At 49.7% G+C, this 16,745-nt stretch overlaps 1 protein-coding gene across 3 annotated transcripts in view; it reads right to left on the bottom strand.

Moving 5' to 3' along the window:
- Window positions 1-5,469, bottom strand: part of maea (macrophage erythroblast attacher, E3 ubiquitin ligase) — a 188,456-nt gene extending 182,987 nt beyond the window's left edge. Inside the window, exon 1 of one of the 3 annotated variants that reach the window (XM_038793332.1) lies at window positions 5,135-5,469. In XM_038793332.1, the coding sequence (XP_038649260.1) occupies window positions 5,135-5,203 (69 nt within the window). In that variant the 5' untranslated portion in view covers window positions 5,204-5,469. The remainder of the gene's footprint in view (window positions 1-5,134) is intronic. The other 2 variants (XM_038793333.1, XM_038793334.1) reach the window with 2 other exon arrangements.
- Between the last annotated feature and the right edge of the window lie 11,276 nt (window positions 5,470-16,745).

The following is a 16,745-nucleotide window of genomic DNA, read 5'->3' as shown; positions in this document are numbered from 1 at the left end:
CCTAGTAAATATCCTCTGAACCCTTTCCAAAGCTTCCACATCCTTCCTATAACGTGGTGACCAGAACTGCACGCAGTACTCCAGGAGCGGCCGCACCAGAGTTGTGTACAGCTGCAGCATGACCTTGTGGCTCCGAAACTCAATCCCCCTACTGACAAAGGCTAGCACACCATATGCCTTCTTAACAGCCTTACTAACCTTGGTGGCAACTTTCAGGAATTTATGTACCTGGATGCCGAGATCTCTCTGTTCATCTACACTGCCAAGAATCTTGCCATTAGCCCAGTACTCTGCATTCCTGTTACTCCTTCCAAAGTGAACCACCTCACACTTTTCCGCATTAAACTCCATCTACCACCTCTCAGCCCAGCTCTGCAGCTTATTTATGTCCCTCTGTAACCTATAACATCCTTCAGCACTATCCACAACTCCACCGACCTTCGTGCCATCTGCAAATTTACTAACCCATCCTTCTACGCCCTCTTCCAGGTCATTTATAAAAATGACAAACAGCAGTGGCCCCAAAACAGATCCTTGCAGTACACCACTAGTAACAGAACTCCAGGATGAACATTTGCCATCAACCACCACCCTCTATCTTCTTTCAGCTAGCCAATTACTGATCCAAACCGCTAAATCACCTTCAATCCCATACTTCCGTATTTTCTGCAATAGCCTGCCGTGGGGAACCTTATCAAACGCCTTACTGAAATCCATATACACAACATCAACCGCTTTGCTCTCATCCACCTGTTTGGTCACCTTCTCAAAAAACTTAATAAGGTTTGTGAGGCATGACCTGCCCTTCACAAAACCGTGTTGAGTATCGCTAATCAACTTGCTCTTTTCAAGATGATTATAAACCCTATCTCTTATAACCTTTTCCAACATTTTACCCACAACCGAAGTAAGGCTCACAGGTCTATAATTACCAGGGTTGTCTCTACTCCCCTTCTTGAACAAGGGGACAACATTTGCTATCCTCCAGTCTTCCGGCACTATTCCTGTCGACAAAGACGACATAAAGATCAAGGACAAAGGCTCTGCAATCTCCTCCCTGGCTTCCCAGAGAATCCTAGGATAAATCCCATCTGGCCCAGGGGACTTATCTATTTTTACACTTTCCAAAATTTCTAACACCTCCTCCTTGTGAACCTCAATCCCATCTAGCCTGGTCGACTGTACCCGAGTATTCTCCTCGACAACATTGTCTTTCTCCAGTATAAACACTGACGAAAAATATCCTTTTAACGCTTCCTCTATCTCCTCTGATTCCACACACAACTTTCCACTACTATCCTCGATTGGCCCTAATCTTACTCTAGTCATTCTTTTGTTCCTGACATACCTATAGAAAGCCTTAGGGTTTTCCTTGATCCTATCCGCCAACGACTTTGTGTCCTCTCCTCGCTCTTCTTAACTCTTCCTTTAGGTCCTTCCTGGCTAACTTGTAACTCTCAAGTGCCCTAACTGAGCCTTCATGTCTCATCCTAACATAAGCCTTCTTCTTCCTCTTGACAAGTGCTTTAACTTCCTTAGTAAATCTCGGTTCCCTTGCTCGACAACTTCCTCCCTGTCTGACAGGTACATACTTATCAAGGACACGCAGTAGCTGTTCCTTGAAAAAGCTCCACATTTCGACTGTACCCATCCCCTGCAGTTTCCTTCCCCATCCTATACATCCTAAATCTTGCCGAATAGCATCATAATTGCCTTTACCCCAGCTATAATTTTTGCCTTGCAGTATATGCCTATCCCTGCCCATCGCTAAAGTAAACATAACCGACTTGTGATCACTATCACCAAAGTGCTCACCTACATCTAAATCTAACACCTGGCCGGGTTCATTACCCAGTACCAAATCCAATGTGGCATCGCCCCTTGTTGGCCTGTCTACATACTGTGTCAGAAAACCCTCCTGCACACACTGCACAAAAACTGACCCATCTATAGTACTCGAACTATAGTATTTCCAGTCAATATTTGGAAAGTTAAAGTCCCCCATAACAACTACCCTGTTACTCTCGCTCCTGTCGAGAATCATCTTTGCTATCCTTTCCTCTACATCTCTGGAACTATTCGGAGGTCTATAGACAACTCCCAACAGGGTGGCCTCTCCTCTCCTGTTCCTAACCTCGGCCCATACTACCTCAGTAGACGAGTCCTCAAACGTCCTTTCTGCCGCCGTAATACTTTCCTTGATTAACAATGCCACCCCGCCCCCCTCTTTTACCATCTTCTCTGTTCTTACAGAAACATCTAAATCCTGGAACCTGCAACAACCATTCCTGTCCACTTTCTTTTACCGCTCCACTGTCTCTAAACTGTCAGACTGCTTGTCTGACTACCTGAGCTCATCAACAAATTGAACTTTCATCCATGTCTGTTACTTCTATATTTGACTATTCAAACACATGTCAGGCATGCCCCCCACATATTAAGCAGGCAGTGACTAGTTGGGTATCACAGGGATCAGTGCTAGGATCCTAGTTGTTTGCATGCTCAATTAATGGATTTGGATGAGGGAACCAAAGTGTATTATCTCTAAATTTGCAGATGGTACAAAACTGGGTGGGATGGTGAGCTGTGAGGAGGAGACAGAGCTGCTTCAGCATTATTTGGACAGGCTGAGTGAGTGGGCATGTGCATGGCAGATGCAGTATAACGTGGATAAATGTGAGGTTATCCATTTCTGTCGTAAAAAAAATAGGAAGGCGGATTATTACTTGAATGGGTATAAATTGAGGGAGGTGGACACTCAGCAAGACCCTGGTGTCCTTGTGCATCAGTTGCTGAAAATAAGCACACAGGTACAGCAGGCAATGTTATGCTGGCCTGCGTAGCGAACGACTGGAGTACAAGAATAGGGATGTTTTACTGCAATTGTAGAGGGCATTGGTAAGGCCACACCCAGAACATTATGCGCAAGTTTGGTGCCCTTATCAGAGGAAGGATGTTCTTGCTATTGAGGGAGTGCAGCAAAGGTTTACCAGGCTGATTTCCCGGATGGTAGGGCTGTCACACAAGGAGAGATTAAGTTGGTTAGGAATTTATTCATTGGGGTTTAGGAGAGTGAGGGGGGATCTCGTAGAAATTCACAAAATTCTAACAGGGTTAAATAGGGTAGATTCAGAAAGAATGTTCCTGATGGTGGGCGAGTCCAGAACTAGAGGGTCATAATTTGAGGATAAGGTAAACCTTTTAGGACTGAGGTGAGGAGAAAGTTCTTCATCCAGAGTGATGAATCTGTGCAATCTGCTACCACAGAAAGTAGTTGAATCGAAAACATTGCGTGACTTCAAGAAGGAATGATGTACAGCTCCTGGGGTTAAAGTGGCCAAGGAACTTCAAAGAGTTAGCTCATCCTCGCCCTCATAAGGTGTGCCCTATATATCACCTTCAACTATATCAACCCCAACCTCGCGAACGAGGATGAGGAGTTTACCCCCCGGAGCATCTCACACCACAGCTCGTCCTCCATACCCGCCCCAACTCTTCCTCCAATTTCGCTTTAATCCCCTCCAATTATACCTTGCCCTCCCCTAGAATCTTGCCATAAAATCGCCAATACAACCTCACTTTCAATTCTCTCTGCCGTCAATGCCTCCTCCAACAACGTGGAGGCCGGTTCCACGGGGAATCTCTGAACATTTTCCTGACCAATTCCCAGGCCTGAAGATATCTAAATAACTCCCCTCCCCAGCCCATTTCTCCCTTAGCTCCTCCAACCTCGCAAAACAGCCCCCCCAGAAACAAATCCTTTAATATCCTAACTCCCCTCTCCTCCCATCACCGAAATCTCCCATCCCACTTCCCTGGCTCAAACCTATGGTTCCCCCTAATCAGCATCTCTTTTGACCCTGCCCACAACTTGAAGTGCTCTTTCCAGATCTTCAATGTCACCATATGCCTTCTCAACTGCCGTATCCACCTGCCTGCTACCTGAAGCGACCAGTGACATCAAGGACCTTCTGATCCTCTGTGTCCCCAGGGTCCCACTGTTTATCATGTATTCCTGGTTTCTCCTGCCCAAGTACATCATCTCACACTTATCCAGATTGTGTTACATTTGCCACAGATCAGCCCATCTGAGCAGCCAGTTTATATCCTACTGTAATCAAAGGCTATCCTCCTCATTATTTGCCACCCCACCAATTTTCGTGTTATCCGCAAACTTACTAATCAACCCTCCTATATCATTCATATAAACCACAAAGCAAGGTCCCCAACACCGATACCTGCGGGACACCACTGGACACAGGCTTCCAGTCTATTTTCTATGCACGTTTCTAAATGTGAACGTGAAGACATCCAGCTCTGTTGTTGCTGTCCAAACTCACACCAAGACCTATTCAACAATTACTCTGTGTTCACTTCATTGGTTCGCAATTAAGAAACATGTTGATTTTTAAATTCTCATCCTCATCTTCAAATATCTTACTCGCGTCATCATTTCCCAACTATATAATCTCCTTTGGTCATACAACCACGCATTAGCTCCCCTCCCCCATAAAAACATCTGCATTCTTAGAGTTTTGACCTTTTGACCAATCTTGGTTTTAATCATTCCAAAAGGGCCAGTCATGCTTGCAGCTGTCAGAGCACTAAGTCTGGAATTCTGCACCTAAATCTCAACCCATCTCCCTTTCATTCTTCCTCTCTCTGACCAATCTTTTAATCGTTTGGCCTAATAATGTACCCAGTCTCCAATTGCTCCTGTGAAGGAAGTAACCCATTTTGTGCTATACACGCGCTAAACCAATCTAATTTGCTGTTGTGATATACATGACATCCATCGATCTGGCTTGTTAGAAGAATTTAACATTGCGACCCAACAAAATACAAACACGGGTCAGTGGAGATTCGTTAGCAATGCATTTAGGGCTTTGGAGCAAAATTAAAGTTCATCATTCTCCTCACTCCAAACTTACACGAAAAAAAAACTCGATTAGGGGAGTCTTGAATGTAGACCGGAACCTTAACACAAATAAGCATTTAACGTCCATAAAGACCAAAAGTGACACTTGATGCTGGCTGCTTTGCCTCCCTGTTACTTGAAGATCGCGCATTGTGCACAATCGCAGGAAATATTAAGTAGGCACAGCCGTCAGAGAAATAATTACATTCACCCTACCTTTAAAGTCGGATATTCCTGAACCTTTAAGGCCATGGAGAGTTGAGCAGCTGATTCCTGCACCGCCATCTTAACTCAACTATCAATACTGTGGTGCAGCATGGGTAAAGAGCGCAGCCAAAATTAAAGGCCAGGAAATTAGAAAATAAAAACTTCACAAAGTGACCAAACCCCAATGAAAACTTTTTTGAAAGAAGAACTCTCTGTCAGGTCATCGGTTTATTTGTCATATTTGGTAACCCTGCCTCGTTTTGATCGCCCTAGGAAGCCGGCAGCGACGGGTACTTAAATCTTCGCCGAGTGAACGAACGCGATAACGGAATGCAGGCTCCGCCCACTGCCCCGCCCCCTCTCTACATCCCGTCAGTTAGCCCCTCGCCCCGCCCCTTCTCCACACCCGCCCACCGCCCCGCCCCCTCTTCACAACCGCCCACTACCCAGCCCCCTCCTCACACCCGCCCACTGCCCCGCCCCCTCTCCACACCCCGTCAGTTAGCCCCTCGCCCCGCCCCTTCTACACACACCGCCCACTGCCCCGCCCCCTCTCCACATCCCTTCAGCCCCTCGCCCCGCCCCTTGTTCACGCGCCCTCCCCCTCTCCACATACCGTCAGTTAGCCCCTCGCCCCGCCCCGTCTCCGCACCCGCCCACTGTCCCGCCCCCTCTCCACATCCCGTCAGTTAGCCCCTCGCCCCGCCCCCTCTCCGCACCCGCCCACTGCCCCGCCCCCTCTCCACATCCCGTCAGTTAGCCCCTCGCCCCGCCCACTCTCTGCACGCGCCCACTGCCCCGCCCCCTCTCCACATCCCGAACACTGTCAGCCCCTCGCCCCGGTCCCTGCTCTCCCGTCTTTGCCCCGCCCATTCACCGCATCCTGGTCCCGCCCTCTCCTCGCCCCGCGATCTTCCCCGCCCCTCCCCTCGTTCCGCCCCATCAACTGGTCCCGCTCTCTGCCCGCCCACTACCCAGGTTCCGCCTCCTCAGTCCCGCGCTATCTTCGCCCACTTTCCAGCCCCCTGTCCTCGCACCGACCCCTCCCTACCCCGCCTACCTGCTCAGGCTCCCTCAAACAGAGGGAACTCTGCCCGGTGTGGCTGGCCAGACTCCGCGTGTGCCAACCAGGGCATGGCTTTAAAAAAGTACAATCTCTCCTCACTCTACCCCTCCTACTCAATCCCTCCTCACTCCCCCCTTCTCCCACTCAAACCCACCTGATTCCAGCACCTCTATAATCCCTCCTCACTCCACCTCCTCTTCCACTCAAACCCTCCTCATCTCCAGAACTCTCACACTCAATCCCTCCTCACCACCACCTCAGAACTCTTCCGCTCAATCCCTCCTCACTTTGACCCCTCCCACTCAATCCCTCCACATCCCACCCATGCAACCCCAGCTCATGCCACCCCTCTCCCACTCAATCCATCCTCACTACCCCCACACTCAACTCCTCCACCCTCTCCCACTCAATCGCTCCACACACACCCCCAGAGATTTCCCATTCAATCCCTCCTCACCCCACCCCCAGAACTCGCCCCACAATCCCTTCTCACTGGACTCCCTGAACTCTCCCACTCAGACCCTCTTCCCTCTACCCACTCCTCCCACCTCATTCCACCCCCTCTCACTCAATCCCTCCTTACTCAATCCCCCTCACACTCAATCCCTCCTTCCCCACCCCTAGAACTCTCCCACTCAATCCCTCCTCACTACACTCCCACTCACTCCCTTCTCACTCCATCCCTCTCTCACTCAATTCATCCTCACCCCACCCCCAGAATTCTCCCACTCGTGATGTTATGAATCCTTGGGGCCAAGGACTGTGCTCTACAATTCTCCCCTGACACCTCAGAGTATGAACTTCCCTGTAATTGGCGGGGTGGGTTCTTCTTATCAAGGGGGAACCTCTCAGTATAAAAACCCTGAGGATGGTGGCGTTTCGTGGAAAGAGGTTGTGGCTTTGTGATTTTGTGTATACCGTAATAAAACTTAGTTCATTCATATGCTAGGTCAGTGCAGGGCTGTATTGTTTGGAACACTTGGGCAAAGTGAGGGGATTGAGTAGCCCAGTTGAGAGATCTAGGGGGGTGTTTATGCTCCTTGGGATGCTGAGAGTGAATGTGGTGCTGTTGCGGGAGACCCATTTGCAGATTAGAGACCAGATACGGTAACAAAAGGGCTGGGTGGAGCAGGTTTTCCACTCGGGCTTCATTAGCAGGGCTCAGGGGGCTGTAATCATAGAATTTACAGTGCAGAAGGAGGCCATTTGGCCCATCGAGTCTACACCAATCCCTGAAAGAGCACCTTACCTAAGACAACACCTCCACTCTATCCCTGTAAACCAGCAACCCTGACACGACAAGGCAAATTAGCGTGACCAATCCACCCATCCCGCACATCGTTGGACTGTGGGAGGAAACTGGAGGAAACCCACACAGACGGGGAGAACGTGCACACTCCACACAGACAGTGACCAAAGCCAGGAATTGAACTCAGGTCCCTGGTGCCGTGAAGCAACAGCGCTAACCGCTGCACTCCCGTGAGCCTTCTCACCCAGCTAGCCTGCAGCCCCTACCCATTATGCCAAGCATCCTACTCCCCACTGGTCGGAATACAGCGATTCTTGGACGGGTTGGAGTTGTTCAAAGTGGAGGAGGACCTGGTAGAGGGGCTGGGGGCACCCATTGGACTGGTGGAGGTGATGGAGGGTATCGGGGCAATGCAGGCAGGGAAGGCTCTGGGCCTGGATGGATTACCGGTAGAAATTTATAAAAGGTTTGCGGGGGATCTGGGGCACCTGCTGGTAAGGGCATACGATGAGGCGAGAGAGAATCTTGTTAAACAGGAGGGTAACACTTGAGGGAGCAGGACCAACTGCGGGTAAGAAAGGGCTGGGTGGGACAAACCTATCATTCCTGTTATGGGGCAAGGGCCAGGGGGGGGGGCGATCCTGATTGGCAAGAGGACAATGTTTAGGGCGACAAAGACGGTTACGGACCCAGGGGGACGGTATGTCATGGTCAGCGGGGCCCTGGATGGGGCGCCGGTAGTTCTAGTTAACGTGTACGCGCCCAACTGGGACGACACGAGCTTCATCCAAAAGACCATGGCAGAAATCCCGGACATAGCGACGCACCGACTAATCATGGGGGGGGACTTCAACTGTGTACAGGACCCAACGACGGACAGATCAAACCCCAGAACGGGGAAAACCTCAAACATGGCAAGGGAACTCAGCCACTATATGGAGCAGATGGGAGCAGTAGACCCCTGGAGATTCGCCCACCCGGGGGAGAAAGAATTCTCTTTCTTCTCCCCAGTACACAACGTGTACACCAGAATTGACTTCTTTGTGGTGGGGAAAACGGTGCTTCCAGAGATAGACAAGGTGGAATACTCCGCAATTGTGATATCAGACCACGCTCCACACTACATGGATGTGCGGCTAGAGACGGGAAGGGCCCAGCGCCCCAAATGGAGGTTGGACGGTGCCTTACTAGCTGACAAGGCCTTCAGCGAAAGGATAGCGCAGGCCATAGCGGAGTACACTGAGATCAACCAAAACGGGGAGGTCTCACCCTCCACGTTCTGGGAAGCGCTTAAGGCCGTACTAAGAGGGGAAATCATAGCCTACAAAGCGCAAAGAGATAGGGAGGAAAGGGTGGCTAGGCAGAAGCTGGTCGACTCCATACTGGAGGTAGACCATAAATACTCCGAGGCCCCGACTGTAGAACTCCTGGTGGAGAGAAAAGAATTACAAAGGAACTTTGACCTGCTCTCCACCAGGAAAGCAGTACACCAACTCCGCCAGGCACGCGGGGCCCTATACGAACACGGAGACAAAGCCAGCCGCCTGTTGGCCCACCAGCTGAGAAAGCAGGCAGCCAGCAGAGAAATTGCGCAAATCAGAGATACCAGAGGCACGTTGGAAACAGAACCAGAGAGGATTAACAAAACCTTCAAGGCCTTCTACCAAGAGCTGTACACCTCAGAGCCCCCAACGGGGAAGGCTGGGATGAACCGGTTTCTTGACGGACTGAACATACCAGTTGTGGGAGAGGGCAGAAAACGGGATCTGGAAGCACCACTAGCACTGGGAGAGATCATGGAGAGCATTAGCTCCATGCAGGCGGGGAAGGCGCCGGGACCGGACGGATTCCCGGCGGACTTCTACAAAAAATTTGCGACAGCGCTGGCCCCGCACCTGCGGGAGATGTTCACAGACTCGCTAGCTAGGGGCACGTTGCCACCCACGTTAGCACAGGCCTCAATCTCGCTGATACCTAAGAAAGACAAAGACCCAACGGAATGTGGGTCATACAGACCCATATCTCTGCTGAATGCAGACGCCAAAATACTGGCCAAAATCCTAGCCAAAAGGCTAGAAGACTGTGTACCTGAGGTGGTCACAGAGGACCAGACGGGCTTTGTCAAAGGTAGACAGCTGACCGCGAACATCAGGCGCCTGCTGAACGTGATAATGACCCCCTCCGGGGAGAGAACACAAGAGGTGATCGTCTCCCTGGACGCAGAAAAGGCCTTCGACAGAGTCGAGTGGAAATACCTCATAGAGGTACTGGAGCGGTTCGGGCTTGGAACAGGGTTCACCGCTTGGGTAAAGCTCCTGTACAACGCTCCCATGGCGAGTGTACAGACCAACAATACCAACTCCCAATACTTCCAGCTGCACAGGGGCACCAGACAAGGATGCCCACTGTCCCCGCTGCTGTTCGCACTAGCAATTGAACCGCTAGCAATCGCGCTCAGGGCAGCAAAAAATTGGAGGGGGATCCGAAGGGGAGGTAGAGAGCACAGAGTCTCACTCTATGCGGATGATCTGCTCCTCTATATCTCGGACCCACAAAGCAGCATGGACGGAATCATCGCGCTCCTGAAAGAGTTTGGAGCCTTCTCGGGCTACAAACTCAACATGAGCAAAAGTGAGATCTTCCCAGTACACCCGCAAGGGGGGGGGGGCAGCACTAAAGGGGCTGCCGTTCAAACAAGCCCGACATAAATTCCGCTACCTGGGGATCCAAATAGCCCATGACTGGAAAGGGATCCACAAATGGAACCTCACCAGCCTGACGGAGGAAGTTAAAAAGGACCTGCAAAGATGGAACACACTCCCGCTCTCCCTCGCGGGGAGAGTTCAGACGATCAAAATGAACGTACTGCCCAGGTTCCTCTTCCTGTTTAGATCCATTCCGATCTACATCCCCAAGGCCTTTTTCAAAGCGCTGGACAAACTCATCATGGCGTTCGTATGGGGGGGTAAAAATGCTAGGATCCCAAAGAAGGTCTTACAAAAAACAAAAACCAGGGGAGGGTTAGCCCTCCCGAATCTACAATTCTACCACTGGGCAGCAACAGCCGAGCGAGTAAGGGGATGGATCCAGGAGCCAGAAGCTGAGTGGGTGCGTGCGGAGGAGGCCTCCTGCATGGGAACCTCCCTCCGGGCCCTCGCCACGGCAGCACTCCCATCCCCACCCAAAAAACACTCCAGCAGTCCAGTGGTGACAGCCACCCTCCAATCCTGGAACCAACTGCGGCAGCAACTTGGCCTGACCAAAATGTCGAACAGGGCTCCCATCTGCAACAACCATAGGTTCAAACCAGCGCTGACCGACGCCACCTTCAAAAGGTGGAGGCAGGACGGGGGGACACTGACAGTCAGGGACCTATACACGGACGACAGGATCGCAACACTGGACGAACTGACAGAGAAATTTCAGCTAGCTGGGGGGAACGAGCTACGGTACCTGCAGCTCAAAAACTTCCTACGAAAGGAGACAAGGACGTACCCACAACCGCCACGACAGACACTACTGGAAGACCTACTGGACGCAAGTATCCTAGAGAAAGGGAACTGTAGTGACATGTATGACCGACTGGTAGATAGGGACGACACTGGACGCAACAAGGAGGAAATGGGAGGACGACCTGGGGATGGAGATCGGGTGGGGACTCTGGAGCGAAGCACTGCATAGGGTCAACTCCACCTCCACGTGCGCAAGGCTCAGCCTGACGCAACTAAAAGTGGTACATAGAGCCCACTTAACAAGAACCCGTATGAGTAGGTTCTTCCCGGAGGTGGAAGACAGATGTGAACGGTGCCAAAGAGGCCCGGCCAACCACGCCCACATGTTCTGGTCTTGCCCCAGACTCGTGGAGTACTGGACAGCCTTCTTCGAGGTTATGTCCAAAGTGGTGGGAGTGAGGGTGGAGCCATGTCCGATAGTGGCGGTCTTCGGGGTTTCAGAACAGCCAGATCTATTCCTGGGGAGGAGGGCGGACGCCCTTGCCTTTGCCTCCCTGATCGCCCGCCGTAGAATCCTGTTTGGCTGGCGGTCAGCAGCACCGCCCAGAGCTGCGGACTGGCTGTCCGACCTCTCGGAATCTCTCCAAATGGAGAAAATCAAATTTGCCATCCGAGGGTCGGACGACGGCTTCCACAGAACGTGGGAGCCATTCATGCAACTGTTCCGGGACCTATTTGTGGCCAATGTACAAGAGGAAGAATAGTCGGGGGAAGGTAGCGGGAGGGGGGGGGGCTACAGGTTCGTTACGGGGGTTCAATGGCTAGCTAAGGCCCAAAACCAAACTAAATAAACATGTTGAGGGGGGGGGGGGGGGGGGGGGCGCAGTTACTACTACGAAGATGCTTACCTGTAAATATGTATGTTAATTTTTGCGTGTTTGTTTTTTTTTTCTCTCTCCTAACAATTTGTAATTTGTTCAATATAAAATATGAAAACTGAATAAAAACATTTATAAAAAAAAACAGGAGGGTAGCCTTCTCAACAGGAAAGATTTTGACGGATCCGAATGGGAGGTATGTCATGGGCTGTTAGCGGGCTCACCGGTGGTGCTGGTCAATGTATACACCGCAGGGGGCAGCACGGTGACGCAATGGGTTAGGCCTGCAGCCTCACGGCGCCGAGGTCCCATGTTCGATCCTCGCTCTGGGTCACTGTCCATGTGGAGTTTGCACATTCTCCCGTGTTTGCGTGGGTTTCGCCCCCACAACCAAAAGATGTGCAGGCTAGGTGGATTGGCCACACTAAATTGCCCCTTAATTGGAAAAAATGAATTGGGTACACTAAATTTATAAAAACAAAATGTATACCCCCCAAATTGGGATGACACAACTTTTATTAATAGGCCGTTGTCATTGATTCCGGATTTGAATTCACACCAGCTGATCATGCAAGGGGATTTTAATTGTGTTTTGGACCCTCGACTGGATAAGTGAAGCTGAAGGTATTAAGAAGGTATTGAGATGGCAAAGGCTTTGTTGACCATGAGCAGATGGGAGGAGCCAATCCTTGGAGATTCCTAAACCCGAGAGATAGGGATTTTTCATTCTTCTGTCAGGGTCATCATTTCTATTCCAAGATCCCTCAGTCTCAATCCTGTGGATTGTCTTGCCTATACCCTCTCATCATAGTTTTTAGAATCTGATGCCACCTTTCTAAGGCACCTTGTGATTCAATGTAATGGGATAATGCCCTATACTGCTTCATTTGCAGGCTGTTCATTACTTCTTTAAACAGCTGGGGCATGAAATTCGAACTCTGATCCGACTGTATTTATTTTAGTAATCTATATCTTGCAATGAATTTGGTGAACTTCTCGACAATCACCTTTGCTGTCTTATTTCTTAAAGGTATTGCTTCCGGAAATCTGGTGGATACATCCTTGATTTGATTTGATTTGATTGATTTGATTTATTGTCACATAGACCGAAGTACAGTTAAAAATATTTTTCTGCTGCCAAGGAACGTACACAGTATGTACATAGTACACACAAGAATAATCAACAGGGAACATTGACAAATGGTACATCGACAAAACAGTGATTGGTTACAGTGCGGAACAAGGGCCAAACAAAGCAAATACATGAGCAAGAGCAGCATAGGGCGTCGTGAATAGTGTTCTTACAGAGAACAGATCAGTCCAAGGGGGAGTCGTTGAGGAGTCTTGTAGCTGTGGGGACGAAGCTGTTCCTATGTCTGGATGTGTGAGTCTTCAGACTTCTGTACCTTCTGCCTAATGGAAGGATCTGGAAGAAGGCAAAGCCTGGGTGGGAGGGGTCTCTGATAATGTTGTCTGCTTTCCTGAGGCAGCGGGAGGTGTATAAGGATCAATGTGGGGGTGGCACGTTTGTGTGATGCGTTGGGCTGAGTTCACCACAGTCTGCAGTTTCTTGCTATCTTGGACTGAGAGTTGTCATACCAAGCTGTGATGCAGCTGGATAGGATGCTCTCTATGGCACATCTGTAGAGGTTTGTGAGAGTCGATGCAGACACGCCAAATTTCTTCAGCTTCCGCAGGAAGTAGAGACGTTGTTGGGCTTTCTTGACTGTTGTATCAACGTGAGTGGACCAGGACAGACTGTTGGTGATGGTGACCCCCAGGAACTTAAAGCCATCAATCATCTCCACTTCAGAGCTATTGATGCAGACAGGAGTGTGTGTCATGCTACGCTTCCTGGAGTCGATAATCAGCTCCTTGGTCTTTCCAACATTTAGAGAGAGGTTGTTTTCGGTACACCATGCAACCAAGTGATTTATCTCCCTCCTGTAGTCTGATTCGTCATTGTTTGAGATGTGGCCCACCACCGTCGTATCATCCGCAAACTTATAGATTGAGTTGGAGTTAAATGTTGCCACACAGTCATGTGTGTATAGGGAGTACAGGAGAGGACTGAGCACACATCCTTGCGGGGCCCCAGTGTTGAGGACTATTGTAGAGGAGGTGCTGTTGCCTATCCTGACAGACTGCGGTCTGCTGGTGAGGAAGTCAAGGATCCAGCTGCACAGCGAGGGGTCTAGTCCAAGATTGCAGAGTTTGGTTATTAGTCTTGTTGGGATAATGGTGTTGAAGGTGGAACTGTAGCCTGTGAACAGCAGTCTTACATAGGCGTCCTTGGTGTCAAGGTGTTCGAGTGTTGATTGCAGAGCCAGGGAGATAACATCTGCTGTGGACCGATTGCGGTGATAGGCAAACTGCAGTGGATCGAGACCGTCTGGGAGGCTGGCAGTGATCTGTCTCATGACTAGCCGCTCGAAGCATTTAATGATAACAGACGTCAGGGCCACAGGTCGGTAGTCATTGAGGCAGACTACCTTGTTCTTCTTTGGTACTGGTATTATTGTGGCCTTCTAGAAGGAGGTGGGGACCTCAGAGCGGAGGAGCGAGGTGGTGAAAATATCTGCGGAAACACTCGCCAGCTGGTCTGCGCAGGCTCTGAGTGCTCGGCCAGGGACTCCGTCGGAGCCCGTCGCTTTCCGCGGATTCACTTTCAAGAAGGAAGCACTTACCTCTGAGGCTGTAATCATGGGTATCGGTGTGTCCAGGGCTGTTGGGGCGGGTGGCACTGATATATTGGCTGACTGCTCAAGGCAGGCATAGAACTTGTTCAGATCATCGGGTAGGGATGCTCCAGCCCGACATTCCGCCTGGCCTTGCTTTATAGCCTGTCATCTTGTGTAAGCCCTGCCATAGTCGTCGTGGGTTAGTGTCGTTGGCCTGGGATTCTAGTTTAATGCGGTATTGTCTTTTTGCATCCCTGATGGCTTTCCGTATGTCGTACCTGGATTTCTTTTATAGGTCAGAGTCGTCAGACTTGAACACCTCCGTCCGGAACTTCAGCAGGGAGTGAACCTTTTGGTTGAGCCAGTGTTTCCGATTGGGGAATACCCATATTGTCTTCTTCAGTACACAGCCCTCGACACACTTACTGATGAAGTCTGTGACGGTGGTTGCGCACTCGTCCAGGTTAGATGCCGCGGCCTTGAATATGGACTAGTCCACAGTCTCCAAGCAGTCGCTTGGATCTGAGGATGTCCTCAGATTCCTCGGACCAACACTGCATGGTTTTCTTGACTGGTTCATCACGCTGGAGTTGCTGTTTGTAAGCTGGAAATAGGAATACCGACTTGTGGTCGGATTTGCCAAAGTGAGGTCGGGGAATGGAGCGGTAGGCACCTTTGATGCTCATGTAGCAGTGGCCCAGGGTGTTTGCACCTCTGGTGGGGCAGGAGATATGTTGATGGAGTTTGGGTAGGACCTTACTGAGGTTGGCCTGGTTGGAATCTCCAGCCACGATTGTCAGGGCTTAGGGATGATTTGTTTCTTGGTTGTTGATGGTGGAATGTAGTTTGTCAAGTGCTTTCTTCACTTCCGCCTGGGGTGGGATGTCGACTGTTGTGATGAGTACAGAGTTGAATTCATGTGGGAGATAGGTTGTTAGCAAATATTGATTTCCCCTTTCCATTTTAGGAAGGTCCTACTAAATCAATCCGGGCCTTGTTGAAAGGTTCCTCAAATGCTGAAACTGGAATTAAAGGTTTAATTACTGCTTGAGGTTTTCCTATCAACTGACATATGTGACATGTTTGACAAAATTTGACTACGTTTGTGTAGTCCAGTCCAATAGAAATATTTTTGCATCTTGGTTTAAATTTTCCTAATTCCTCAGTGTCCAGCAATTGGAATTTCATGAGCCACTCTCAAAATTTCATTCTGATACCCAGAAGGGACTACAGCTCAATTCCGGCCTCGGGTGACTGTCTGAGTGGAGTTTACACATTCTCCCTGTGCCTGCTTGGGTTTCTTCCGAGTGCTCCGGTTTCCTCCCACAGTCCAAAGATATGCAGGTTAGATGGATTGGCCATTCTAAATTGTTCTTTTGTGTCCAAAGGTTGGATGGGGTTATGGAGTTTCAAGGTTAGGGCGGGGGAGTGGGCCTAGGGCAAGGTGCTCCCCAGTTGCATGTTACTCAGCCCTGCGCCATTTGCTGGTCGTGGGATTCTATCTTCCCACTGCTTGTCAATAGGATTTCATCACGAAACCCACTGGTGGGCATGTGCTGCCAGCGGGAAGAGTGAACCCCGACGACCAGAGAATTCTCACCAATGACATTGCTGTGGGTCTGGAGTCACATGTAGGCCAGACCAGGTAAGCATGGCAGATTTCCTTTTTTTCCCCTCAGAGCATTAGTGATCCAGGTGGGTTTTTAAACCAATTATTGATAGTTTCATGTTTTGTTAAATTCCAGATTTTATTAGTTGAAAAAACCGTGGAGGGATTTGAACTCATGTCCCCAGAGCATTATCTTTGGCCTCTGACATTAACACTGCGCCACCATCTTACCTCTTCTCAAAGACAGATCCAGCTAGCTGAATTGCAGCACCCTCTCCCTGTCTTTTCGAGTCATTTATCTTCCTGTTTAAACTTGAGTTTGTGACCTTATCACTGCACAATCTGGAAACAATCCAGGATGCTGTTTCTACAAAATGAATAATAAAAAAGAAATTATTGCATCTCAACTGGCTACTCTACTGCAGTAGGCATCATCAACAGCTGTGACCCAGCTATATCATTCCCTAGAATAAAGTGAACCTTTGCAATGGGCAATTTCTCTACTACCCCAATTCTCCTGTTCTCAAATTATTTTTAAATTTACCTTATGTAATGAAATAGGAATTCATTCCCCATGAATTCCACTAATTAATACTGTTTCCAGTAATAACCCTTCTGGACAACAGATAGCATTCTCATAACATTAAGGATTGACGGGCCCACACGTCCCTTAAAATCTTAACAT

This window comes from Scyliorhinus canicula, chromosome 3 (genome assembly GCF_902713615.1).
Source record: "Scyliorhinus canicula chromosome 3, sScyCan1.1, whole genome shotgun sequence".
Classification (NCBI taxonomy): domain Eukaryota; kingdom Metazoa; phylum Chordata; class Chondrichthyes; order Carcharhiniformes; family Scyliorhinidae; genus Scyliorhinus; species Scyliorhinus canicula.
This window is presented reverse-complemented; position numbering and strand designations above follow the sequence as displayed.